Below are 23573 nucleotides of genomic sequence, written 5' to 3' on the forward strand. Positions count from 1 at the left end.
GATAAAGATGTTGAATAAGACCGGGCCCAAGACAGAACCCTGTGGCACCCCACTAGTCACTCTTCTCCAGGATGAAGAGGAACCATTGATGAGCACCCTTTGGGTTCGGTCAGTCAGCCAGTTACAAATCCACTGAGTGGTAGCATAGTCAAGACCGCATTTTACCAGCTTCTTTACAAGAATATCATGGGGCACCTTGTCAAATGCCTTGCTGAAATCAAGGTAGGCTACATCCACTGCGTTCCCTTCATCTACCAGGCTTGTAATTCTGTCAAAAAACGAGATCAGGTTAGTCTGACATGACTTATTTTTCAGAAATCCATGCTGACTATTGGTGATCACAGCATTCCTTTCTAGGTGCTCACAGACTGTTTGCTTAATGATCTGCTCCAGAATCTTCCCTGGTATTGATGTCAGACTGACTGGGCGGTAATTATTTGGGTCCTCTCTTTCTCCCTTTTTGAAAATAGGGACAACATTTGCCCTCCTCCAGTCTGCCGGGACTTCGCCTGTTCTCCAGGAATTCTCAAAGATGACTGCCAGTGGTTCTGAGATCACATCTGCCAGTTCTTTTAATACTCTTGGATGCAGTTCATCTGGCCCTGGAGACTTGAATACATCTAAACTAGCCAAATATTCTTGTACTATCTCCTTAGTTATTCTGGGCTGTGTTTCCTTTGCTGAATCATTTGCTCCAAATTCTTCAGGTCGGGCATTGTTTTCTTTATCGGAGAAGACTGAGGCAAAGAAGGCATTGAGGAGTTCAGCCCTTTCTGTGTCCCCTGTTTGCATTTCACCATCTTCTCCTCTGAGTGACCCCACTGTTTCTTTGTTCTTCCTTTTGCTACGAACATACCCATAAAAGCCTTTTTTGTTGCTTTTAACCTCTCTAGCAAGCCTGAGTTCATTCTGTGCTTTAGCTTTTCTGACTTTGTGTCTACACGTGCTGGCTATTTGTTTGAATTCCTCTTTGGTGGTTTCCCCCCTTTTCCATTTTTTGTACACATCCTTTTTTAATCTTAATTCAGTTAAAAGTTCTTTGGATAGCCACCCTGGCTTCCTTAGGCACCTTCCATGTTTCCGTCTCATTGGTATTGCCTGACGTTGTGCTTTTACTATCTCCCTCTTAACAAACTCCCAGCCATCATGAACTCCCTTTCCTTTTAGTATTGCTGTCCATGGGATCTCACCCAGCACTTCTCTAAGTTTTATGAAGTCGGCTTTCTTAAAGTCAAGAAATTGAGTCCTAGTATGCTTGGTTGCTCCTTTCCGCTGTATAGTAAACTTCAGAAGAGCATGATCACTCGCGCCTAATGATCCTTCCACATCTACCCCACTAACCAGGTCATCAACATTGGTTAGGACCAGATCTAAAATGGCTGTTCCTCTTGTTGCTTCTCCCACTTTCTGGACAATGAAGTTGTCTGCAAGGCCAGTGAGGAATCTGTTTGACCTTATGCTCTTGGCTGAGTTTGACGTCCAACAAATATCCAGGTAATTGAAGTCCCCCATTACTACTATCTCCCTTCCTTTTGCATGCTTGGCCATCTGTTCCAGGAAGGCATCATCTATGTCCTCCGTTTGGCTTGGGGATCTATAGTAAACTCCCACAATGAGGTCTCTGTTATTCTTCTCTCCCTTAATTTTGACCCAAATGCTCTCACTTTGGCTTTGAGGTTCTAAATCTTGGATCTCTTCACAGGCATACACATCCCTGACATATAATGCCACTCCTCCTCCTTTCTTGTCTGGTCTGTTTCTCTGAAATAGATTGTATCCCCCCATTATTACATTCCAATCGTGGGACTTATCCCACCAGGTTTCAGTGATGCCTATTATGTCATATTTAGTTTGCTGTACCAAGAGCTCAAGCTCATCTTGTTTATTTCCCATGCTTTGCGCATTAGTGTACAGACATTGAAGTCCATTAATCATTCCCCCGTGTCTCTTATTTAAGGATTTTTTCCTCCCACCACTAGGTCCGCGTGCTGTTTGCTCCATTTGGTCTATGACATTTGGATGATCATCTTCATTAATTGATAGACTCCTCCCTTCAGGAGCACTGTCTCCCTCCCCCACATTAGTCAGTTTAAAGCCCTCCTGATGAGGTTTCTGAGATTTTTGGCAAAAACATTTCTCCCAACCGTTGTGAGATGCAGCCCATCTCTTGCCAGAAGTCCATCTTCAAGAAACTGCAGTCCGTGATCTAAGAATCCAAACCGTTCCTGTTTACACCATTTGCGAAGCCAGCTGTTCACTTCCACTATTTTCCCCTCTCTCCCTGGGCCACGTCGTTCAACTGGGAGGACAGACGAGATGACAATTTGTGCATTTAGTTGCTTCAATTTCCTGCCGAGAGCCTCGTAGTCTCTTTTGATCTTCTGGAGGCTATTGCTTGCAGTGTCATTGGTTCCCACATGAACCAAGAGGAAGGGGTATTTGTCAATGGGTTTTATAATTCCTTGCAGTCGTTCAGTTACATCTTGGATCTTAGCCCCGGGGAGACAGCACACTTCCCGAGACATCTTGTCAGGCCCACAGATCACTGCTTCTGTTCCCCTCAGTAGGGAATCCCCTATCACCACTACACGCCTCCTCTTGGGTTTGGTCGGGGTTCTTCCGTGAGCTGTCCGTTCCAAGGTCGCCTGCACATTTCCTGAGGACTGACTGTGCTGCTCGTCTTCATATACCTGATTGACTGTAATGAGGGAGAGATCCTCAAATGGAGTCTGCTCTTCGTCTTCCATGCTAGGGGAGAGGACCTCAAAGCGATTGTGTATTTCTAAATAATCAGAGTGAACCCTGGGCCTCCTACTTCTTTGAGTCACGTTTCTCCATATATCTGGCTCCTGTGTTGGTGAACTATCCTCCTTCTCAGGGGAGTCCCCTGTCTCCTCCTTGTTGGGGACGGTGTGCTCTGCTGCTTCCAAGAAGAGCTCCAGCTCTCTAATTCTTTGGAGCGTAGCTACACGCTCCTCCAGTTGCTGGACTTTGTCTTTTAAAAGGACAATCAACATGCAATTGCTGCAGGTAAAGCTGCCTGCAACCTTTGGCAAGATGGCAAACATTGCGCAGGAATCGCAGGCGACTGCAGCTGTTCCCTCCCCTTCCATCTTGAGGTTGTGCCGTTGGGGGTGGCTACAGAGGTCCTCCATCATAAAAAGCTTGAAGACAGGACAAATAACTTCACACACACACACACACACACAACCTAGGTCTCCCCCAACAAACGTTTGAGACTAGCTCCCCTGCAAACTCTGATAAGCTCCTCCCACAGCTAATCCCCTGCCTCAACAGAAACCCTGCCCCCTCTGACCTTTACACAGGGAAAACAGCTAATCAGCCACAAAGAAACACACACACACACAAGAAAACCCTTTTTGCTCCTTCTTCAACTGCTGCCCTGCAAACTCTGATAAGCTCCTCCCACAGCTAATCCCCTGCCTCAACAGAAACCCTGCCCCCTCTGACCTTTACACAGGATGAGACCAGAAGCAAAAGTGTACTGAATGGTGAACACCATTTTTACCTTTTTCTAGTATGCCGGTTTCCATGCACATTCTCATGCCCCTCTCAGTCCTCCACCCGAGCAAGCAAGAAGCATGAGCAGGGCTCAAGTATACTCTGGGTTGGGGGGGGGGAGTATACATTTTGGCCAGGCTAAACACTCCAGGAAGTTGGCCTGGGGAGAAGAGGAAGAGAGCTGGGTGGAGAGGCCTGCAGGGCTGCATTTGGCCCCTGGCCCTGGCCTCTTAAAGTCCTGGTCCAGGATCTGCAGGTCCAAAGCTGCCAGGCTCAGGTTCTTCAGCTGGCAGTGTGGTAGACACAGACTTGATCAACTCATCCTCCTCCCTGGCCTTGGCTGTCACCTGAGGCCACATCCTTAATATAAGACCATGGGGTCATTTGGGCTGCTTTTTGGTGTAAGACAAGTTATTCCTGCCCGGCTTTCAGTAGATGTACTGTCCATCTTCTCTCTGTTGCAGACGGGCCTCAGCTGAGTGAGTCTGACTGCCCAAGTAACCAAACTTGGGTTGAAGGCAGCCAACTGGATTTCATTTGCCAAGCTCATGGGGTCCCAGTTCCAGATGTTTCCTGCATGAAAGATGGTAAAGTGTACAATTCCAACAAATTGCAGAACATCACACAAAGCCATGCTGGTGTTTATCACTGCAACGCTACCAATGCACATGGATCAAGCAGCAAGATGGTCACAAGCAGAGTTGAGTGTAAGTGCAACTTGCACCTTGCATGCATGATGCGTGCAGCTGATGCTGAAGAATCCAAGCAGAAGCAGCAACTAGGCATGTGCAGATGATCCATACTTTAATCCCACAGGTTTTAACAGAATGTAAGAGTAGACAACTGACCATAAAATTCGTCTAGCTTTATAGTGGCAAAAGGTGATCAAGTTCCCACCAGAAATGTAAGAAGTATAGGAGGGTATATTTTTTGCTCTGTTGAGGCCCATATGTCTTCAGCGAGAATTGTCAAGCAGTTCCTCTGGCTGCTGCAACTGTGAGCCACTAGCAGGGTTGTGTTATCCTACCATAATTACCACTGTAAAATCAGATTCTATTTTTCTCCCTGTCTTCTAGATGGGCCTGAGATGAATGATTTGAGTTGTCCCCATAGCTGGATCTGGACATCGGGGACAGAGCAAATGTTCATCTGCTCTGCTGGGGGAGACCCAGAGCCAACCATTGAGTGCATTAAGGATGGTGTGACGTACAGCCCTGGGCATCTCCAGAGTGTCACCAGAGACTATGCTGGCACCTACCTCTGCACAGCCACAAATGTGCATGGCTCCCGCACCAGAGCTGTGAGCATTCAAGTGGAGTGTAAGTGAGCCCTGACCTTCTGTCAAAGGGGGGGGGCATGCTGGTAGGTTTTTGAGTGGCTGCTTTCAGAACCCAGCCAAACAAAGTTGCATCGTTCTGTGTTGTTTTTTCACGAGTGCTTCTTGTTTCAGCTGATTTCTGGCTCTTGGTGCAAGCAGCTTCTGGCTGCTGTTTTAATGCCCTTTGTCCTTCCTCCATTTGACTTCTTTTTGCCCTCACAGTCCTCACTGACCCACAGAGTGGCTTAGTCCTGTTGTTAATGGCATACCTGGCATGAGGAGATTGTGGGCTCTTTGGAACAAAGTTCTACTAAATGACAGTGTGGCAAAATGAAGCTGAGGGCTGCGAAAGAAGACAGAGGAAGGAAAATGCCAACAAGAAGCAGCAAAAGCCACCAAAGGCTGATTAGCAGTAGGAAAAAACACAAATGCTTAGAAATGGGAGAATTTGGGCATGAGTGGGTGTGTAATTTATTTCATTGCTTTGAATATAATTTCTTTAAAGTGAATATTGAAATTGAAGCCTGTTCATCAGAACAGCCCTAACTCTTTTTTCAGCTGGCTTAATGATTAGTTCCTACCACTGTTCCTCATTAAAGATCAAGCCTAAAACTGTGGAGTAGCAATAGGCAGGGAGTTTGTGGCCTCCTGGGGCAAAGGGTTGAGGCACACTGGCAAGGCAGAGGCTCCATTACAAAGAGGCATGGCATGGAGGAGAGATCCTCAGGCCTGGGTTCCAAAGGCAGCCCACTCTATGTGGCTCTTGGGAAATCTCCCCTGACCACACCTCCAGCAGCTTGGCTTCACCATCTGTTCTGAATTTGCCTCCTTAATGGGTGGGTGTTTCTTATGCAACATGTTTATAGCTTTTGCCCCACCTGGTGGTTTTTCAAGTTCACTAACTCCAGAAAGAACTGCTTCCACAGCTGCCACAAAAATCTGTCTAGGAGTTATTGCAAAATGTCACTGTCTCTCTTAATATTTCAGATAAACCAGAAATGGATGAATCTAGCTGTCCAAGTAACTGGATCTTGGTGGAGGGGGCGCTGCCCTCCTTTATCTGTAAAGCTGAGGGGATTCCGCCTCCAGAGGTTACATGCACCAAAGATGGCATGACATACTACCTTAGCCAAGGACAAGGGATCCCACTCTACAATGGAACCTTCTGGTGCAATGCCACAAACCGGCTTGGGACAGTGGCTAAGGCAGTTGTGGTTACAGTGGAAAGTGAGTGTTGGTTGTGGTCTCCGGGAAAGCAACACATCAAGCCAGTCACCCCCTCACCCTCACCTGGCATGAGAACTGGCCCTAGTCCTTGGTTAAGCTGGGTGGCATCCTGTTCCACTAGGAGTCTATACTTCCCTCCTGCCACCTACTTCAGGTGGTTTGATCTTCCCTTTTTGCCAGGTGAGGAGGAAGAATAATAATACTGTAGTCTGGGAGGTTTCCCAGGTTTTGAGCTGCTTTGAGGGGAATTTGTTTGCTTGTATATGTATTATACAGCATATTTCAACCTTCTGCATCCAAATCTCTCTGTTCCTAAGCGATACACTTTAGCTTTGACCCTAAGCCAAGCGTCCAAGAGTGGCATCCAAAATGTCTGGTGCAGAAATCCTTACCAGAAAAAACTTGTCCTTGTAGCCCTTGGCGTGCTCTGGTCCAGGGGGTCACAAAGAGTCGGACACGACTAAACAACTAAACACCAACATGGCAGCCAATGTGGTGCCCTCCAGTTTTTAACTACAACTCCCATCTTCCTTCAAGATTGGCTGTGGTTTCAGAGGCTGATGGGATCTGTAATCCATGATATCTGGAGGGCACCATCTGAAATGTCAAGGATGAGCTAATATTAGCTAATAATTTATCACAAAATTTTTGGAAGCCTAAACTGAAAGATTACAAAATAGCCAACTGAAATGGCAACAATGCAAAATCTGTTTTGAAACCAAGCCGCCTCATTGCAGAGCATTAATTTAGGCATAGTTTGGTGGATAATGTAGCCTTCTGTGACATAGTTTGGTGACAGCTGTGTACATACAGAGGCTCACCCTGCTTATGTCAAGAGGAGTTTCTTGTTATATTAATGTGTTTCAGCCAAACCTAAAATGGATGAGTCCAGCTGCCCAAGCAACCAGACCTGGCTTGAGGGGACTTTGCATTCGCTGGCCTGTGAAGCCAATGGGACTCCCACTCCGCTGGTCATTTGTGCCAAAGAGGGAGGCATTGAGGAGTTCTACAGAGAACGGAATGTCAGCAGGAATGACTCTGGCATCTACCAATGCAAGGCCACCAATGGTCACGGAACTGAGAGATGGTTGGTGAATGTGCAAGTGGAATGTGAGTAGGTGAAGGAATTTGTTTCACTAATTTTTTTTTAATGTGAACATACCTAATTCACACTTTCTGCAACAGTACACAAAGTGAAACACAGCTATCCTACAAAAGACACATGTATCCAAATTTTGTGATGCAGTTCTCCAATCAATTCTCCAATTATACAAAGATGTGGAAACTATGCATAAAAATGCATATATTAATGAAGATAATATATGAATGCATTTATTAGAGAACACTGCATATGTGCAGAATATGTGCATATGAAGCCAAGTAGCGTACAGTCATGTGTACGAGGATAAAATTGCACTAAATTGCTGAAGAATTTTCATGAGGACTTAAAAAATGCAAATTGATGCAGAAATGTGGAGCTCAGCTTAACATAAGACTGGAAAAAGTAGAAACTGAGAGAAGCAAAAATTGAAAGGTGAGTCATCAGTCTAAATCAAGGCTGGACCAAAGTCCTGGCCCAGTTTCCCAAAAATATTACAGTGGTACCTCAGGATGCGAACAGGATTCATTCCGGAGCCCCGTTCGCATCCAGAAGCAAACATAATTAGCGATGGCACATCTGCGCACGCGCACGTTGCTTTTCACCACTTCTGCGCATATGCGTGAAGTCATTTTGAGCGTCTGCGCATGCATGAGCGGCAAAACCCAGAAGTAACACGCTCCGTTACTTCCGGGTTGCTGTGAAGCGCAACTCGAACGCACTCAACATGAAGCATATTCAACCCAAGGTATGACTGTATTCAATTTTCCAAGTGTCCAATTTTCTGTTGCTTTCTTTGGTGGGTGGTATTTCTCCAAAATTTTCAGAAGGCATTGCTGCTGGAACACCACACTGCAATTGCATTGCATTCCAGGTGGACTAAACCACAAGTTATTCATTTCCCCTCCCTCTGAGTTTTCCACTGATACCTCTCCAGGCTGGGAAAGTGCTTCAGATGGAAAAGTTAGGGTGATCAATTGAGTTACACCTGGTAACTCTTCAACTGAGCTTGCTAGCAGCGCCCAAATATCACAGTGATGAAGAGCAAAGAAAGGTAGCCTCTTCTTGAGTTTGCTGGCTGACCTGAAGCCTCCTTCTCTTCTGTTTCCAGACAGGCCTGTTATCTCCATTCTGGCTGTCAGTGGTACCTTGCCCATCAGAAGGGGAGAAAACTTTACCATCACCTGCCAGGCGGATGGGTCTCCAGCTGCCAGCTACTCCTGGAAGGTGCCTCAGGCCTCCAACCTCAACTACGGTGGCAACAACAGCACAGTGACTGTTGCCAGTGCAGATGGACAGAACAGTGGTGTGTATGAGTGCACAGCCAGCAACAAGCATGGGCAGCAGCACAGCCAGGTGGAGATCAAGGTGGAAGGTGAGGCCACATAGCAGAAAGGATTTGAAATACCGCGTGCCCTTTTGGTTGCCTCTTGAGTGCTAGAAGTCAGAGCTAGACAATCCACCCCAACTGAGTGCTGGCAAAGGAGCAGGTCAGTCAAGACTATGTGAGCAGCAGGTGCAAGTGCTTAACAGGTGTGTGTACTGGAAGCTTAAATCTATGCCAGGGGAAGAAAACTAGGCTGTCAGTATTTTACAGCAGGCATAGAAATGCATACTGGAAATTTAGGATTGCACTATTAAAGTGGATTAAAGCACAACAAATTCGCTTTTTAAAATTGATGGATGGCAGCTAACAGATTGAAGATGAATCCCAACAAGACAGAGGGTGGGCAGGTGTGGGGGACTCCCTGGTCCTGAATGGAGTACCGTATTTTTTGTTCTATAACACGCACCTGACCATAACACGCACATCGTTTTTAGAGGAGGAAAACCAGGGAAAAAACATTCTGAATGAAACAGTGGATGTATCATTTTTGTGCTTCATGCTGTGGCCACAGACATGTGATCTGATGGTGAATTTGGGGTGACCCAATGCAAAAATCCTGAGAATCCCTGTGGATCCATGCTTTGTAACCACGTTTTTGCACCATTGCAGCCCCAGGCAACAGTGGGTGAGTGATTTTGGGGGGGCAGGCTGTAGCCATGGACATGCTATGTGCTCTGATGGTGAATTTGGGGTGACCCAATGCAAAGATCCTGAGGATCCATGTGGATCCATGCTTTGTAACCATGTTTTAAGTGGGGAGGGAAGGAAAAACACAGAAGGGACAAGGAGCACGAGAGGGGTGTGCAGAGAAGCAGCTGGCTAAGAATGCAGGAGAGGGGTATAACGGGAGGGAGGAAAGGAAGGCAAAAGTTTTCCCCCACCCACTGAAGCCAGCCAGCTCGCGCTCTCTATCTCCCACCTGCATGTTTTCCGGCTGCCTGATATATATATTTTTTAATTGCCTTGACAGATGAAAGCATTTTAACTGCATTAAGAACTCTTTAGCAGCGAAAACTAAGCTTTGCCATCCCTTAAGAGGTACAGACACTGTAATCTGCCAGATTGCATGAATTTACAGGCAAAACACTGTTTAAGGATTTCATCCTTTTCAATGGAAGAAAGCATATTTGAATGCTGTGTGTCCTCAAAAACAAAAACAGGAAGTCAAATCAGAATTTTAAGCTGAACCTGTAATCTCTCTTCCCTTCACAAACATTGTTCCCTCCGGAGCATGGAGAGGAATTAGAAGGAAGGACGCTCTGCTTTCCCCTTTGCTTGCCTGGAGGGGAGGGGCTTTCCCTGCTCTTTGTTCCGTTTCAGCAAACACAGCAACAAAACAGAGAGGGTGGGCAGTAAGACCCTGAGGCAGAATGCAGGAAAGCAGCCGCTTCCTCTTTTCAGGTTTCCCTTCTCCAAGACACGATTTGATTTTTGCCTGATTTTTGCCTCCCCTCGCACCATTCGGCTCCAGGGACCACACATTCGCTCAATAACAATCACAGACATATCCCCTTCCTTTTTAGGAGAAAATATCTGCGTGTTATAGAGAGAAAAATACGGTAACTGTGCCCCTAAAGGACCAGCTGCGCAGCCTGGGAGTCATTCTGGACTCAGCTGTCCATGGACGCGCAGGTTAATTCTGTGTCCAGGGCAGCTCCATCTGGTATGCAGGATGACACCCTACCTGCCTGTGCACTGTCTCACCAGAGTGGTACATGCCCTGGTTATCTCCCACTTGGACTACTGCAATGTGGTCTACGTGGCGCTATCTTTTTTTTATAAATTTTTTATTGGTTTTTCACAATTTTTATAAACACAGACAATACACAATACAAACAAACAAACACACAAACAAACATGTATAATTTCAAATCCTTTTTTCTTAAACCTTACTTCACCGACCTCCCCGTACCTCCCCTTTCTGCATCCCAATTTCCAAATTTGTTTCAGCAAATCCTCCCCCTTAATTTTATCAAATTTTTCCTTGTTCTTTTCTTTTACTTAATCTTTTACAGCTGTAATCAACTTTTTTCTAAAACCTCAACATTTTAGCATTCATTAATTTTACAATATTTCTTAAGATAAATTTTAAATTTCTTCCAATCTTCTTCCGCTGTCTCTTTCCCCTGGTCTCAGATTCTGCCAGTCATTTCAGCCAGTCCCATGTAGTCCATCACCTTCATCTGCCATTCTTCCAGAGTGGGTAGATCCTGTGTCTTCCAATACTTTGCGATGAGAATTCTTGCTGCTGTAGTAGCGTACATAAAAAAAGTCCTGTCTTTCTTTGGCACCAATTGGCCGACAATGCCCAAGAGAAAGGCTTCTGGTTTCTTGGGAAAGGTACATTTAAGTACCTTTTTCATTTCATTATATATAATTTCCCAGAAAGCCTTAATCTTCGGGCACGTCCACCAAAGGTGATAAAAGGTACCTTCAGTTTCTTTACATTTCCAGCACTTATTATCAGGCAAATGGTAGATTTTTGCTAGCTTGACTGGGGTCATGTACCACCTATAAATCATTTTCATAATATTCTCTCTTAAGGCATTACATGCCGTAAATTTTATACCGGTGGTCCACAACTGTTCCCAATCAGCAAACATGATATTATGACCAATGTCTTGTGCCCACTTAATCATAGCTGATTTAACTGTTTCATCCTGTGTATTCCATTTCAGCAACAAGTTATACATTCTTGACAGATTCTTAGTATTGGGTTCTAACAGTTCTGTTTCTAATTTTGATTTCTCCACCTGGAAGCCAATTTTCTTATCCTGTTTGTAAACCTCCATTATTTGGTAATAATGGAGCCAATCTCGTACTTTAGACTTCAATTTCTCATGACTCTGTAATTTCAGTTTATCTCCCTCTTGTTCCAAAATTTCCCAATATTTTGGCCATTTGGCCTCCATATTGAGCTTTTTCACAGCTTTTGCCTCCATTGGCGACAACCACCTTGGGGTTTTATTCTCCAACAAACCCTTGTATCTAATCTAAACATTATATAATGCTTTCCTGACAATATGATTTTTAAAAGCTTTATGAGCTTTAACCTTGTCATACCATATATATGCATGCCATCCGAATACATTATTAAAACCTTCCAAATCCAAGGTATCTGTATTCTCAAGAAGTAACCAGTCTTTCATCCAGCAGAAAGCTGCTGATTCATAGTACAGTTTTAAGTCCGGCAGGGCAAACCCCCCTCTTTCCTTTGCATCAGTTAAAATTTTAAATTTTATTCTGGGTTTTTTGCCCTGCCAGACAAACTTTGAAATATCTTTCTGCCAGCTCTTGAAACAATCCATCTTATCCACAATTTGCAGTGTTTGGAATAAGAACAAAATAAAAAAATTTCCTTCCAGTAGCACCTTAAAGACCAACTAAGTTAGTTCTTGGTATGAGCTTTCGTGTGCATGCACACTTCTTCAGATACACGTATCTGAAGAAGTGTGCATGCACACAAAAGCTCATACCAAGAACTAACTTAGTTGGTCTTTAAGGTGCTACTGGAAGGAATTTTTTTATTTTGACTATGGCAGACCAACACGGCTACCTATCTGTAACTGGAATAAGAACAACATTCTCGGCAATACATTCATCTTGATAACAGCAATTCGGCCTAACAAGGAAAGCTTCAAATTTGACCATATTTCTAGATCTTTTTTTACCTCTGTCCAACATTTCTCATAATTGTCTTTAAATAAGTTCACATTCTTAGATGTCATGTTAATCCCCAAGTATTTCACCTTCTTTGCCACAGTTAATCCTGTTTCATTCTGGAACCGCTCCCTTTCAATAACTGTTAAGTTTTTCTCCAATACCTTAGTTTTTTGTTTGTTCAACTTAAAACCTGCAACTTGACCAAATGCTTGAATTAATTCTAAAACCCTTTTCATACTAGTGTCTGGCTCTTGTAAAGTAAGTACCAAATCATCTGCGAAGGCCCTCAATTTGTACTGTTTGGCTCCGACCTGTACCCCTTTCACCAGCTGGTCCCTTCTAATCATATTTAGCAAAACCTCCAGGACTGATATAAAAAGTAATGGGGAAATTGGGCACCCCTGTCGTGTCCCTTTTTTTATCTTAAATTCTTCCGTAACCACATTATTTACAATTAACTTAGCCTTTTGTTCAGAATATATTGCTCCCATACCATTCTCAAAACCTTGGCCTACCCCCATCCCATGTAGATTCTTCTTCATAAAACTCCAAGAAATATTGTCAAAGGCTTTCTCCGCATCCACAAATATCAATACTGCTTTAGTGTTTATGTTCACTTCTAATAATTCCATAATGTCTATTATATTCCTCACATTGTCTGACAAATGTCTTCCTGGGAGAAAGCCTGCTTGGTCCTTATGAATCTCTTCCATCAACACTCTTTTCAGTCTTTTTGCCAAAATGTCTGCAAAAAATTTGTAATCCACATTAAGTAATGATATAGGGCAGTAGTTCTTAAGCTGAGTCTTCTCAGTCTCTGTTTTCGGTATGAGAGTAATATAAGCTTCTTTCCACTATTCTGGCGCCTTTTCCCCCTCTAAAATTTTGTTACAGACTTCCTTCAAAGGTTGTAACAACCACTCCTTCAAAGCTTTATAATATCTGGAAGTCAACCCATCTGGTCCTGGAGATTTGCCCAATTGCATGTTTTGAATGGCACCTTCTATCTCTTGTTCAGTTATTTTCTGATTCAGATCTATCTTGCTTTGCTGGGAGATTTTCTGTAGTCCATATTTCTTAAGAAACTCGTCTATGTCCCCTTCATTTTCCGGCCCTTGTGAATATAGTTTTTTTAAGTAACTCTGGAAACAATTTCTAATCTCATTTGGCTTATAAATGTTCCTCCCTTCAACCTCTAGGCTTGTAACTGTATTTAATTTTTGTCTTTTTTTCAATTGCCAAGCCAGAGGTTTACCACATTTATCTGCAGATTCAAATGTCCTTTCTCTCATTTGTTTAATCTTCCATTCTATTTCTTGATTCATCAATTCCATGTATTGCATCTGATATAACTTAATTTCTCTCAAGATCTCCTGGGACTTTGGTTTAGACCTCAATTTCTTTTCTCCTTCTTTTATCTTTTCCAAAATCTTATTCTTCTTCTCATTTTGATTTTTCTTCTTTATTGAATTTTGTTGTATTAAAAATCCTCGCATCACAGCTTTACTTGCGTCCCAGATTACTCTTTTTTCCATGTCCGTTTTTAGATTTATTTCAAAATAGTCTCTCAAAGTTTTTTGGGCCTTTTTGTAAACCTCTTCATCTCTAAATAAGGTGTCATCCATCCTCCATCTGAAGGAGCCAGCTGTTGTTAACTTCATCGCCATCTTTACGGCGTTATGGTCGGAGCAAGTCTTTGGGCAGATTTCTACTTTCTTTATCTTTGGAGCCATCCCACTAGTAACCCATATTTGGTCAATCCTAGTCCATGTCAACATTGCTTCAGAAAAGAAAGTTCCCTCTCTCTCGAGAGGGTTCTTTGTTCTCCAGATATCAATCAAGTCCATGTTTTCAAAGAAAGTCTTTGGTAGTCTCCCATCTTTAGAAACTACCTGTCTTTGTGCTTTGTCCATATTTGTAGATACTACTCCATTCATGTCTCCCATCAAGATTAAATTGTATTCCAGATAGTCCAATAAAATCTCATGTAACTTCTTAAAGAATTCCGACTTCCCTTCATTTGGTGCGTAAATACCTAATATCAAAAAATTTTCTCCTTGAACTTGAATTTCAATTGACAAAAATCTTCCTTGTTCATCTTTAAACATCAGTGTCAGAGATAATTTTTCCTTTGCATAGATCACCACTCCTCTTTTCTTGACTTTGTCAGATGAAATAAATTCCTGTCCTAGTCTTTTATTGATGAGTAGTTTCCTATGCAACCTTGTCACATGTGTTTCTTGTAAACAAATCAAGTCCAAATGCTCTTTTTTCAATATATGAAAAACATTTCTCCTTTTTCGGGGAAGGTTCAGACCATTACAATTCCAACTTAGAAGTTGCAGAGCCATCTTGCCGTTGTTTATTTTCCCCTCCAACTGCTCCAAGTAGTTGTTCTTCCTCCGTCGGTGATTTCAGTCCAAATGTTAAATTTAGGATGTCTGTTGCTCCCTTTACCACTGAGGTTGGTTCCACTTCGTAGAAATTCCTCTTTATCTTGCACAGATCTTATTTTTATTTTCCTTCCCTTATATTTGAAAGATAGGCCTTGAAGAAATTCCCACCTGAAGAGTATTCCATTCTTTTTCAGCAGGTCAACCAAGTCCTTGTAATAAGTTCTTACATCCAAGATATGCTTAGGTATGTTCTTAAAAATCTCCACAAAGGAATTTTCAATTTCCAAGGTTCTTTGGAAGTGCAAATTCTGTATTTTATCTCTTTCTTCTTTGGATCTTAAAGTTATCAAAGAGTCCCTTGGCTTTTTTCTATTTTGTCTTCTGCCCAATCTAAAAGCAGCCACTATCTTAAAATCTTCCTTCTCTAACTCCTGCTGCCAAAAATCCAAAAATTCTTTTGTGAGGAAATCCACCAAGTTGTCTTTTTCACTTTCGGGCACTGTTCTCAATCTCAAATTTCTCTCCTTTCTTTGCAATTCGAGCATAGACAAAGCCAACTCATGATCTTCTAACTTTTTACAAACTGGTATTATCTTTTCCTGAGTAGCATCTGCAGTGACCTTAGCTTCCTCTGCAATCTTTCGAGTTGTAGTAGAATCCTCAAAAAGTTTATTAATAATCTCTGTATTTGAAGTCACCCTCTTCCCAAGTTCATTTACACTTTGTGTATTCAGATCAAGCTTTGCTGTGAGCTCTGCCAATTGTCTACTGTTTTCCGCACCTTGTTTTGTCAGGGATTCCAAAGACTCATTTATCTTAACCAAAGCTTGTGTCACAGGATCTGTTGACATAATTGTTGTTTTTGTCTGCCCAGTTGCAGCTGTTACTGCTGTTACTGTGCCTGAGACCGAAACCCTTCGCTGTTGTGAAGTTTTAGCCTTATATTGTCTGCCAGATCTAGTTGTTGTTTCATCTGCTGTACCACTCATGTCCCAGTCAAGGTCGTTCCCACGTCTGTAAGTTGTTTTTAAGTGGGAAGTTCCAATGACTTAGTTATTGTAATCCACTTTGCAGCTATTTCAGCAGAATCCTCTAGGGGGAGAGAACTTTTGCAACAAAATGTCTCTTTTAAACAAGTCCCCCAAGCCTCCAAAAAAGTCTATTGTAACAGTTCCCAAATGTGTTCCAGAACTTAACAGTCTAGTAATTAAGTATCTTTCCAAAACCCAGCTGTCCAGTAAAAGTAACTTTCAAAAGGTCTTAACAAAGTGACAGTTCTCTGTTCGCTTTCTTATTTAGGCAGTCCGTCCCAGGGGTTTTGAAACAGCGGAGAAAATTTTCCAATAACTCCTTTTCATGCAGGTTGTCAAAAGTCCAATTTCATCCCCCTCTGCTCCTGCCTGCAAGAGGGGGGTTTCAATTCCAATGTCAGATTTGCTTAGTTCCCCATTAGTCTTTCTCAAATTACGGCTCTGTACTTTCTTTGCTTTAAAATTTCTGCAGTCCGGGAAGGCAGACTTCCTTATTTTGTGCCTGTCCCGTTTCCGGCCGAATTTCCTTTAAATTATTTGTAAATCCCAATAGATCTTTAAGTCCTACTCACGGGTAGTTAGTTTTAAGTCCAAATTTCAGGAAGGAATCAGCGCTCTCCGACTATGGCGATGTGGCTTCGCTCCACGGGCTGGGTGACGACTCTCAGCACCGCACCGTACACCCGCTACCGTTCCGGAGCCTTTAAAAAGGCTCCTTTGTGGTTTTGGGGGGGCACAAAGGTGCCCGCCGAGTCTCCTTGTTCACAGGCTTCCGCGCCTGTGATTTTTGTGGGTCCCCGCTTCGCCGTAGCGGTCAGACCCGAACTCGCGGAGCAGACTCCCTCCGGAGCTCGGAGGGAAATCCGCCATTAATCGATGGCGCCGACTGGAAGTCTCCTACGTGGCGCTATCTTTGAAACAACAACTACTCCAGAATGCAGCAGCTAGATTAGTAACTGGGAGCAGCCACTGGGACCATATCACACTGAAAGACCTACACTGGTTCCCAGTACATTTATGAGCACAATTCAAAGTGTTGGTCCTCACAGAGGTGAAGCTACAGGGAATCAGGAAGAAGGCCTTCTTGGTAGTGGCACCCACCCTGTGGAACACCCTCCCATCAGATGTCAGGGAGATGAATAACTATATAACCTTTAGAAGACATCTGAAGGCAGCCCTGTATAGGGAAGCTTTTTAAGGTTTCATGTTTTATTATGTTTTTATATATGTTGGAAGCTGCCCAGAGTGGCCGGGGCAGCACAGTCCAATAAGTGGGGTACAAACAATAAATTACAGTGGTGCCCCGCAAGACAAATGCCTCGCAAGACGAAAAACCCGCTAGACGAAAGGGTTTTCCGTTTTTCGATGCGCTTCGCAAGACGAATTTCCCTATGGGCTTGCTTCGCAGGACGAAAACGTCTTGCAAGTCTTGCGATTTTTTTCGCTTCCCCCCTTTTTCTAAGCCGCTAAGCCTTTAATAGCTGCTAAACTGCCAAACCGCTAATAGCGCTAATCTGCTAAACCGCTAATCGGGTTGCTTCGCAAGACGAAAAAACCGCTAGACGAAGAGACTCGCGGAACGGATTATTTTCGTCTTGCGAGGCACCACTGTATTATTATTATTAAAGCAAACAAACAAACAAACAAACAAACTCTTTGTGGTTAGAAAAGTGATGGGAAAATGCACTGAAAAGTGTGGGGAGAGCAAGTGATAGATGAGTATACACACCATGCAAGTAAAGCTGGATGGATGTTCATTGTTATGTAACCTCCCCAGAAACAAATCAGAATGAATGCTCAGCAAAGACCAGACATCACCTGACCTCTGTGTAAGCTTTGTTCAGAGCAAATCAGAATGAATGCTCAACAGGTTGTATGGAGAAGCCTACAATGTTACAGTGGGGGTACAATCTCCTGCCTTGCTTCTTAGAAAAATGAAATGCAGCCACCAGAAAATGTGTGGGAGAGGAATGGCAGGGTAGTGAAGGGTGGGAGTTCATTTTATCCCTTTTCTTTCTGTTTTTCTGTTCAAAATCACATGCACCCCCAGCTGTTTTTCCACTTGCAGGAGAAAAGATACAGAGAGCCATTCTTCCCACCCTGCCTGCAAGTTGAAAAACAGCAGGAGGTGAGACTGAGTGAATGGGGAAACACCTGGAGGAGAAAACTTTCCTTTTGTAAGGCAACACACTGAATACGCTGTTAAGAATACTCTGCTTCCTCCTTTGCAGATCATTGGCTTTACATTATTGCTGTCATAGCAATTGCTGCTGCCACCATGTTGGTCCTGGGAGGAATGGCTGGGGTCATTTACTACCTCAAATCCACAGCCTGTAAAAAAGGAGAGTACAATGTCCGTGATGCAGAGAATTCCACCGAAGCTACTTGCCTAAACCGTGAGAGGACCTGTGATGGTGACATCTATGGTATACAGCTCACCAGAACCTGAACAAGTCATAGAATCATAGAGTTGGAATAGACCACAAGGGCCATCGAGTCCAACCCCCTGCCAAGCAGGAAACACCATCAGAGCACTCCTGACATATCGTTGTCAAGCCTCTGCTTAAAGACCTCCAAAGTAGGAGACTCCACCACACTCCTTGGCAGCAAATTCCACTGTCAAACAGCTCTTACTGTCAGGAAGTTCTTCCTAATGTTTAGGTGGAATCTTCTTTCTTGTAGTTTGGATCCATTGCTCCGTGTCCGCTTCTCTGGAGCAGCAGAAAACAACCTTTCTCCCTCCTCTATGTGACATCCTTTTATATATTTGAACATGGCCATCATATCACCCCTTAACCTCCTCTTCTCCAGGCTAAACATGCCCAGCTCCCTTAGCCGTTCCTCATAAGGCATCGTTTCCAGGCCTTTGACCATTTTGGTTGCCCTCCTCTGGACACGTTCCAGTTTGTCAGTGTCCTTCTTGAACTGTGGTGCCCAGAACTGGACACAGTACTCCAGGTGAGGTCTGACCAGAGCAGAATACAGTGGCACTATTACTTCCCTTGATTCCCTTGAGACTTCCCCAGTCTCTGGACAGGTACCTCAGGCCTTTCCTGCTGAGACACAGCCAGAGAGGGATCGGTAAAAGACACCTTTCCTGTACAACCACCAGACTTCTATCACCATCTCTGTCTCTGAAGGAAGGCGTCATACACTGGATTATACAGAGCTCTGCTTCACTGTGGAGTTGCTGAACAGCCCACTGAGAGAGACACCATTGAGGGTTGTCAGGGTGGAGAGCCAGTTTCTGTGCCCCATGGTTAGGGTGCCAGCCAGACATTTTGCATGGCACTCTCCTACATGGGTTTATCCATCTTCCTCCTCCCAGATTCTCTGTTGCTCCTGCTGCTGGAAATATGGAACTGCATTGTCCCTTCAAAATGGTCAATGGTCACTGCCATTCTGATTTGTGGTCTGTTTATACCTGTTAGCAATACTTCAAATGATTTAAGCATCATTCTGCTTCACTCTGGGAGGTTGCAGTTGACTGGGACCTTGCTAAATGGGAAATAGCAGCTTTGGATCACACATTCTTGCATGCGGAGCAGGACTTCATCATTTCTACGACAAGATGAAGAGCACCATTTTTTAAAAAAAGAAAGAAAGAAAGAAAGAAAGAAACATACAGTGGTACCTCGGGTTAAGTACTTAATTCGTTCCGGAGGTCTGTTCTTAAGCTGAAACTGTTCTTAACCTGAAGCACCACTTTAACTAATGGGGGCCTGCTGCTGCTGCCGCGCCGCCAGAGCATGATTTCTGTTCTCATCCTGAAGCAAAGTTCTTAACCCGAGGTACTATTTCTGGGTTAGTGGAGTCTGTAACCTGAAGCGTATGTAACCTGAAGCATATGTAACCTGAAGCATATGTAACCTGAGGTACCACTGTACTCTGAAGGTGAAGAACCTGAAAGGACAGTGAACAAATGCACTTATAAATCATTGGTTACCCAGAGACTGAGTCAAACTAGATTAAAATACCATGAAAATGTGCTTAATCTGGATTAACATTGTTCCATTGTATCGTAACCATCATGCTATTTTAATTATACTAAAGTAAAATCCATTATTTTATGAAAAACAATATGAGGAAATCCAGCCGAATCAAATGATTCCCATTTAAATCCATGCCTTTCATTAAGATAGTTTAATTGATCGGCATATGTAGATTCAAAAGCTGAACCTTTCCCCACCTACTGGACCTAAGTGTGATGAAATAAAATAAAATCATAGCATTGTAGAGTTGGAAGGGACCCTGAGGGTCATCTGGTCCACCCCCTGCAAGGCAGGATTCTCAGCTCAAGCATCCAGGACAGATGGCCATCCCACCGCTGTTTAGAAACCTCCAAGGAAGGAGAGTCTCCCGCCTTGAGGGAGTCACATGGCACTGCTGAAATTTGAAAGACTGAAGCCCGAAGCTCAGGGATGGGAGACCCCCAAGGAAGCCCACTTTGAGCTCCCCAGAAGAAAGGTGGGGTTTCAGGGTGTAAGAGATGCTTATAGCTGAGTTTCTGTTGAGAAATCTGCCTAGAAGTTTGAAAAGGAGACCTTCCTCGGGGTGCTTCCATTTAAAGATCAAACTATGCATGATGGCAGGTGTCATGGCTATAGGGTTGTTCTTGTTTTTATTTGGATTATGTATTTTGTGCTTTTATATTGTGATTTTATTCTGTGACCCGCCCTGAGACCTCCAGGGATAGGGCAGTATACAAATTTAATAAATAAATAAATGCTTTTTTTAGTCACACATCTGCTATACTTACTGCCTCCCTGCTTGCTCAGTCAGGTGCCTTTCCCAATGGTAACATACATACATACATACATACATACATACATACATACATACTGTCAGAGCTGCTTGAAGATCCTAGCTCACAGAGGATCACGCTAGCCAGCGGTCATTAAGTAAAAGTCTTTATTGAATTACAGTTTCCATTCTCACGCTGCTGCGCGCAACTCTACGCCTAGTAGCTAGGTCGGCGAAGCTCCGTCTGAGTCTCCGCCCTGTGTGCACCAACTTAATATCCTAGCCTTGCTCCACCTTTTCCTCCTGACTGTCCTCCTCTGGGTCCCTCTACCCCCCGGGGCTTCTTCCTTCCGGGATTCTTCTGACGCTGACCCAGACCCTCCTGCCTCCTTGCGCCGGGCTTTAGGACCTGGCTCTCTTTCGGGGCTGCTTACTGCGCCGCCTTCCTCTGCATTTGAACTTGGCGCGCGCGCCCAACCTTCCACTTTCCTCTCAACCGTTTCTTCGCTCCCCGATGGAGGTGTGGCCATCCCCGACTCATGTCCTCCCTCCTGTGGAGGTGTGGCCACTCCTGACTCATGTCCTCCCTCCTGTGGTGAGCTGCCAGCGCTTCCCCCCTGGCTCCCTTCCTCTTCCCTGCTTCCTGGCGGTGACGCTGGTCCCGATTTCCAGCTGCTCCCCCCTGAGTCCTCTCTGGCTCTGTCTTCCTGGGGTGCCCCCCTAGACTCCCCCCTTGCCCTCGCCACTGGTGCTCCTTTCTGTGAATCCTCTGATTCACTGGAAAGACTAGGAGATCTCGGGTCGTCGTCGTCACTCATCTTTTCTTCTGCCTCCTCCCCTTCGCTCTCTGTTTCCTCCCTTGCCCGTGCTTCTGCTCCTAAACCCCTGACATCCATCCCCCCCTCGAAGCCCCCCATTCCCCCCTCCCCTCCTTCCGGTGCTGGAGCTGGGGGCTGCTGTAGCAAAGGGACGAACGTCGGGTATCGGTCGCTTCCCGTGGCAGGCCTCCATCTGAAGTCTCCCGGGTCTTCCTCCCCGCTCTCGTCGACGACAGTCACCTCCGCTTCCATCTCTGTGCCGCCGTGCTCGAAACCAGGGTCGTCCCCGAAAACGTCCATGTCCGTCTCTCCCTCACTTCCTCCTGTCGGTGTTGCTCGTCCTGGGCCTTCCAGCCACCGTCTGCGCCACTGCTCCTCTGGCCTATCGTCCCACCAATACGAGGGTTCTGATGCAGATCCCGAGGGTGACCCCTCCGGGGAACGGACGTCTTGTGTCGGGTCCTCGTCCGAGTCGAACCCCCGGAAAGTGCTGGCCGAAAGTGTGGGCGTGAAAAGCCAGTCGTCAAAATATTCTGCTGGCATAGGTCTATGGGGAAAGAGGGCATGAAACTCGTCTTTGAGGAGAGGTTCGTCCAAGGCGTAGCCCGGCACCCAGCTGTTCGCACTGGCCGGGGTGCCCTCCTTGGCGAGAAAGTATTCTACCCCCTCTTCCCCCCATCTGGAGTCCAAAATCTCAGTGACTTCGTTGATGCGCTCCTTCTGTGCCACTTCCGCGTGCCCTGTTCTGTCTCTGACCGGACTCGGCGCTGTTCCGGGTTCCTGGAACCTGTGCGGTGCCTTGTAGGGAGTGAGCACCGATCTGTGGAATACCGGATGCATTCTGGAACCCTCCGGAAGTACCAGTCTGAAAGCTACCGGGTTGACCTGCTCTTCGACTTGGTAGGGCCCCAGTTGCTTATGCCCTAGTTTCTTCTTGGCCAACGACCTGGCCGGCACTGCGTGGGCTGCTAACCAAACCCAGTCTCCCACGTGGAGCTCTTCTCCAACCCTTCTGTGCTTGTCTGCTTGTACCTTGTATGCGTGCTTGGCCAGCTCCAGGTGGCGCCTCAGCTGATCGTGGACCTCCTGCAGCTCCGACGCGAACGCATCTGCTGTCTGCGGCTCCCCCTCCCCCATTCTTTCCAGTCCCGGGAAGGTTCTGGGGTGCCTCCCGTTGTTGGCGAAGAACGGCGTGACCCCCGTGGACACGTGCTTCGTGTTGTTGTAGGCGAACTCGGCAAGCGGTAGGTAATCCACCCACGTCGCAGGCTGTTGATTTGCATAACATCTCAGGTACTGCTGCATGATGGCATTGACCCGCTCCGCTTGCCCGTTGGTCTGCGGGTGTCTCGCCGACGCCAGGTTGATCTTGACGTTCAGGAAGCCCATCAGCTTCTGCCAGAAATTCGAGATGAACTGCCGCCCCCGGTCGGACAGAATAGACCGTGGCAGACCGTGAACCTTGAACACGTGGTCTATGAACAGTTTGGCGGTTTGCTCCGCCGTGGCCACCTTCGCACACGGAATGAAATGCGCCATCTTGGAAAACAGGTCCACCACCACCAGCACTGCCGTCTTGCCCCTTGAGCTGGGCAGATCCGTGACAAAGTCCAGGGCCACTCTCTCCCATGGTTCGAACGGGGTTTGCAGCGGTTCCAACAGTCCGGCCGGCGGTTTGTGCACTGGTTTGGCCCTCTGGCAGGTGTCGCACCTCGCCACGTAGTCTGCGACCTCCCCTCTCATTCCAGGCCACCAGAAATCCCTGGCTACTAATTCCACCGTCTTCTCCTTGCCAAAGTGCCCGGCCGTGGGCGCGTCGTGCAGCTGCTGCAGCACCTTGGCTCGAAGTTCGTCTCCCGGCACGTAGATGGCCCCTTTTCGGATGAGCAATCCATCTCGTAGCCGGAAACCGTCGGCCGCTGCCTTGCCCCTTTGCACCTCTGCCATCTTTGCTTGTGCGAAGGAGTCCTCCTGCAACGCACGTCGCACCGCCTCTAGGTCCACGGTCGCCGCGGCGCACGCCCACACTGCTGGTGCGAAGATGTGCATGGCGGCCGCTGGTGTTGCGTCCTCCAGATACTGTGGCTTACGGGAGAGAGCGTCTGCCATGATGTTGGTGTCCCCCGGGACATACTCTATTCGGAAGTCGAAGTTTGCAAAGAACTCAGCCCAACGTATCTGCCTCTGGTTCAGGAACTGTGCCGTGCGCCAGTGCTCTAGATTCTTGTGGTCCGTGCAAACCTGCACCGTGTGCTTGGCGCCGATCAGAAAGTGCCTCCACGCCTTGAACGCTGCGTGAATGGCCAGCAACTCCCTGTCCCAGATGGTGTAGTTCTGTTCGGACTTGCTGAGCTTCCTGGAGTAAAACG

The 23573-nt window shown here is 45.7% G+C and overlaps 3 protein-coding genes across 5 annotated transcripts in view; 2 read left to right on the forward strand and 1 right to left on the reverse strand.

Moving 5' to 3' along the window:
- Positions 1-20386, forward strand: part of ICAM5 (intercellular adhesion molecule 5) — a 38424-nt gene extending 18038 nt beyond the window's left edge. For both annotated transcript variants that reach the window (XM_083482470.1, XM_083482469.1), the window contains 7 exons: positions 3987-4229; positions 4599-4841; positions 5828-6067; positions 6935-7177; positions 8278-8541; positions 17875-18095; positions 18668-20386. In XM_083482470.1, the coding sequence (XP_083338596.1) occupies positions 3987-4229; positions 4599-4841; positions 5828-6067; positions 6935-7177; positions 8278-8541; positions 17875-18092 (1451 nt within the window). In that variant the 3' untranslated portion in view covers positions 18093-18095; positions 18668-20386. The remainder of the gene's footprint in view (positions 1-3986; positions 4230-4598; positions 4842-5827; positions 6068-6934; positions 7178-8277; positions 8542-17874; positions 18096-18667) is intronic.
- LOC310696722 (intercellular adhesion molecule 2-like) overlaps positions 1-23573 on the forward strand; it is a 167864-nt gene that overhangs the window by 43225 nt on the left and 101066 nt on the right. The gene's annotated exons all lie outside the window — the stretch shown is intronic.
- Positions 1-23573, reverse strand: part of SHFL (shiftless antiviral inhibitor of ribosomal frameshifting) — a 216422-nt gene that overhangs the window by 36210 nt on the left and 156639 nt on the right. The window lies entirely within an intron of this gene.

This window comes from Podarcis liolepis, assembly GCF_965112155.1.
Source record: "Podarcis liolepis genome assembly, chromosome: 17".
Lineage (NCBI taxonomy): Eukaryota > Metazoa > Chordata > Lepidosauria > Squamata > Lacertidae > Podarcis > Podarcis liolepis.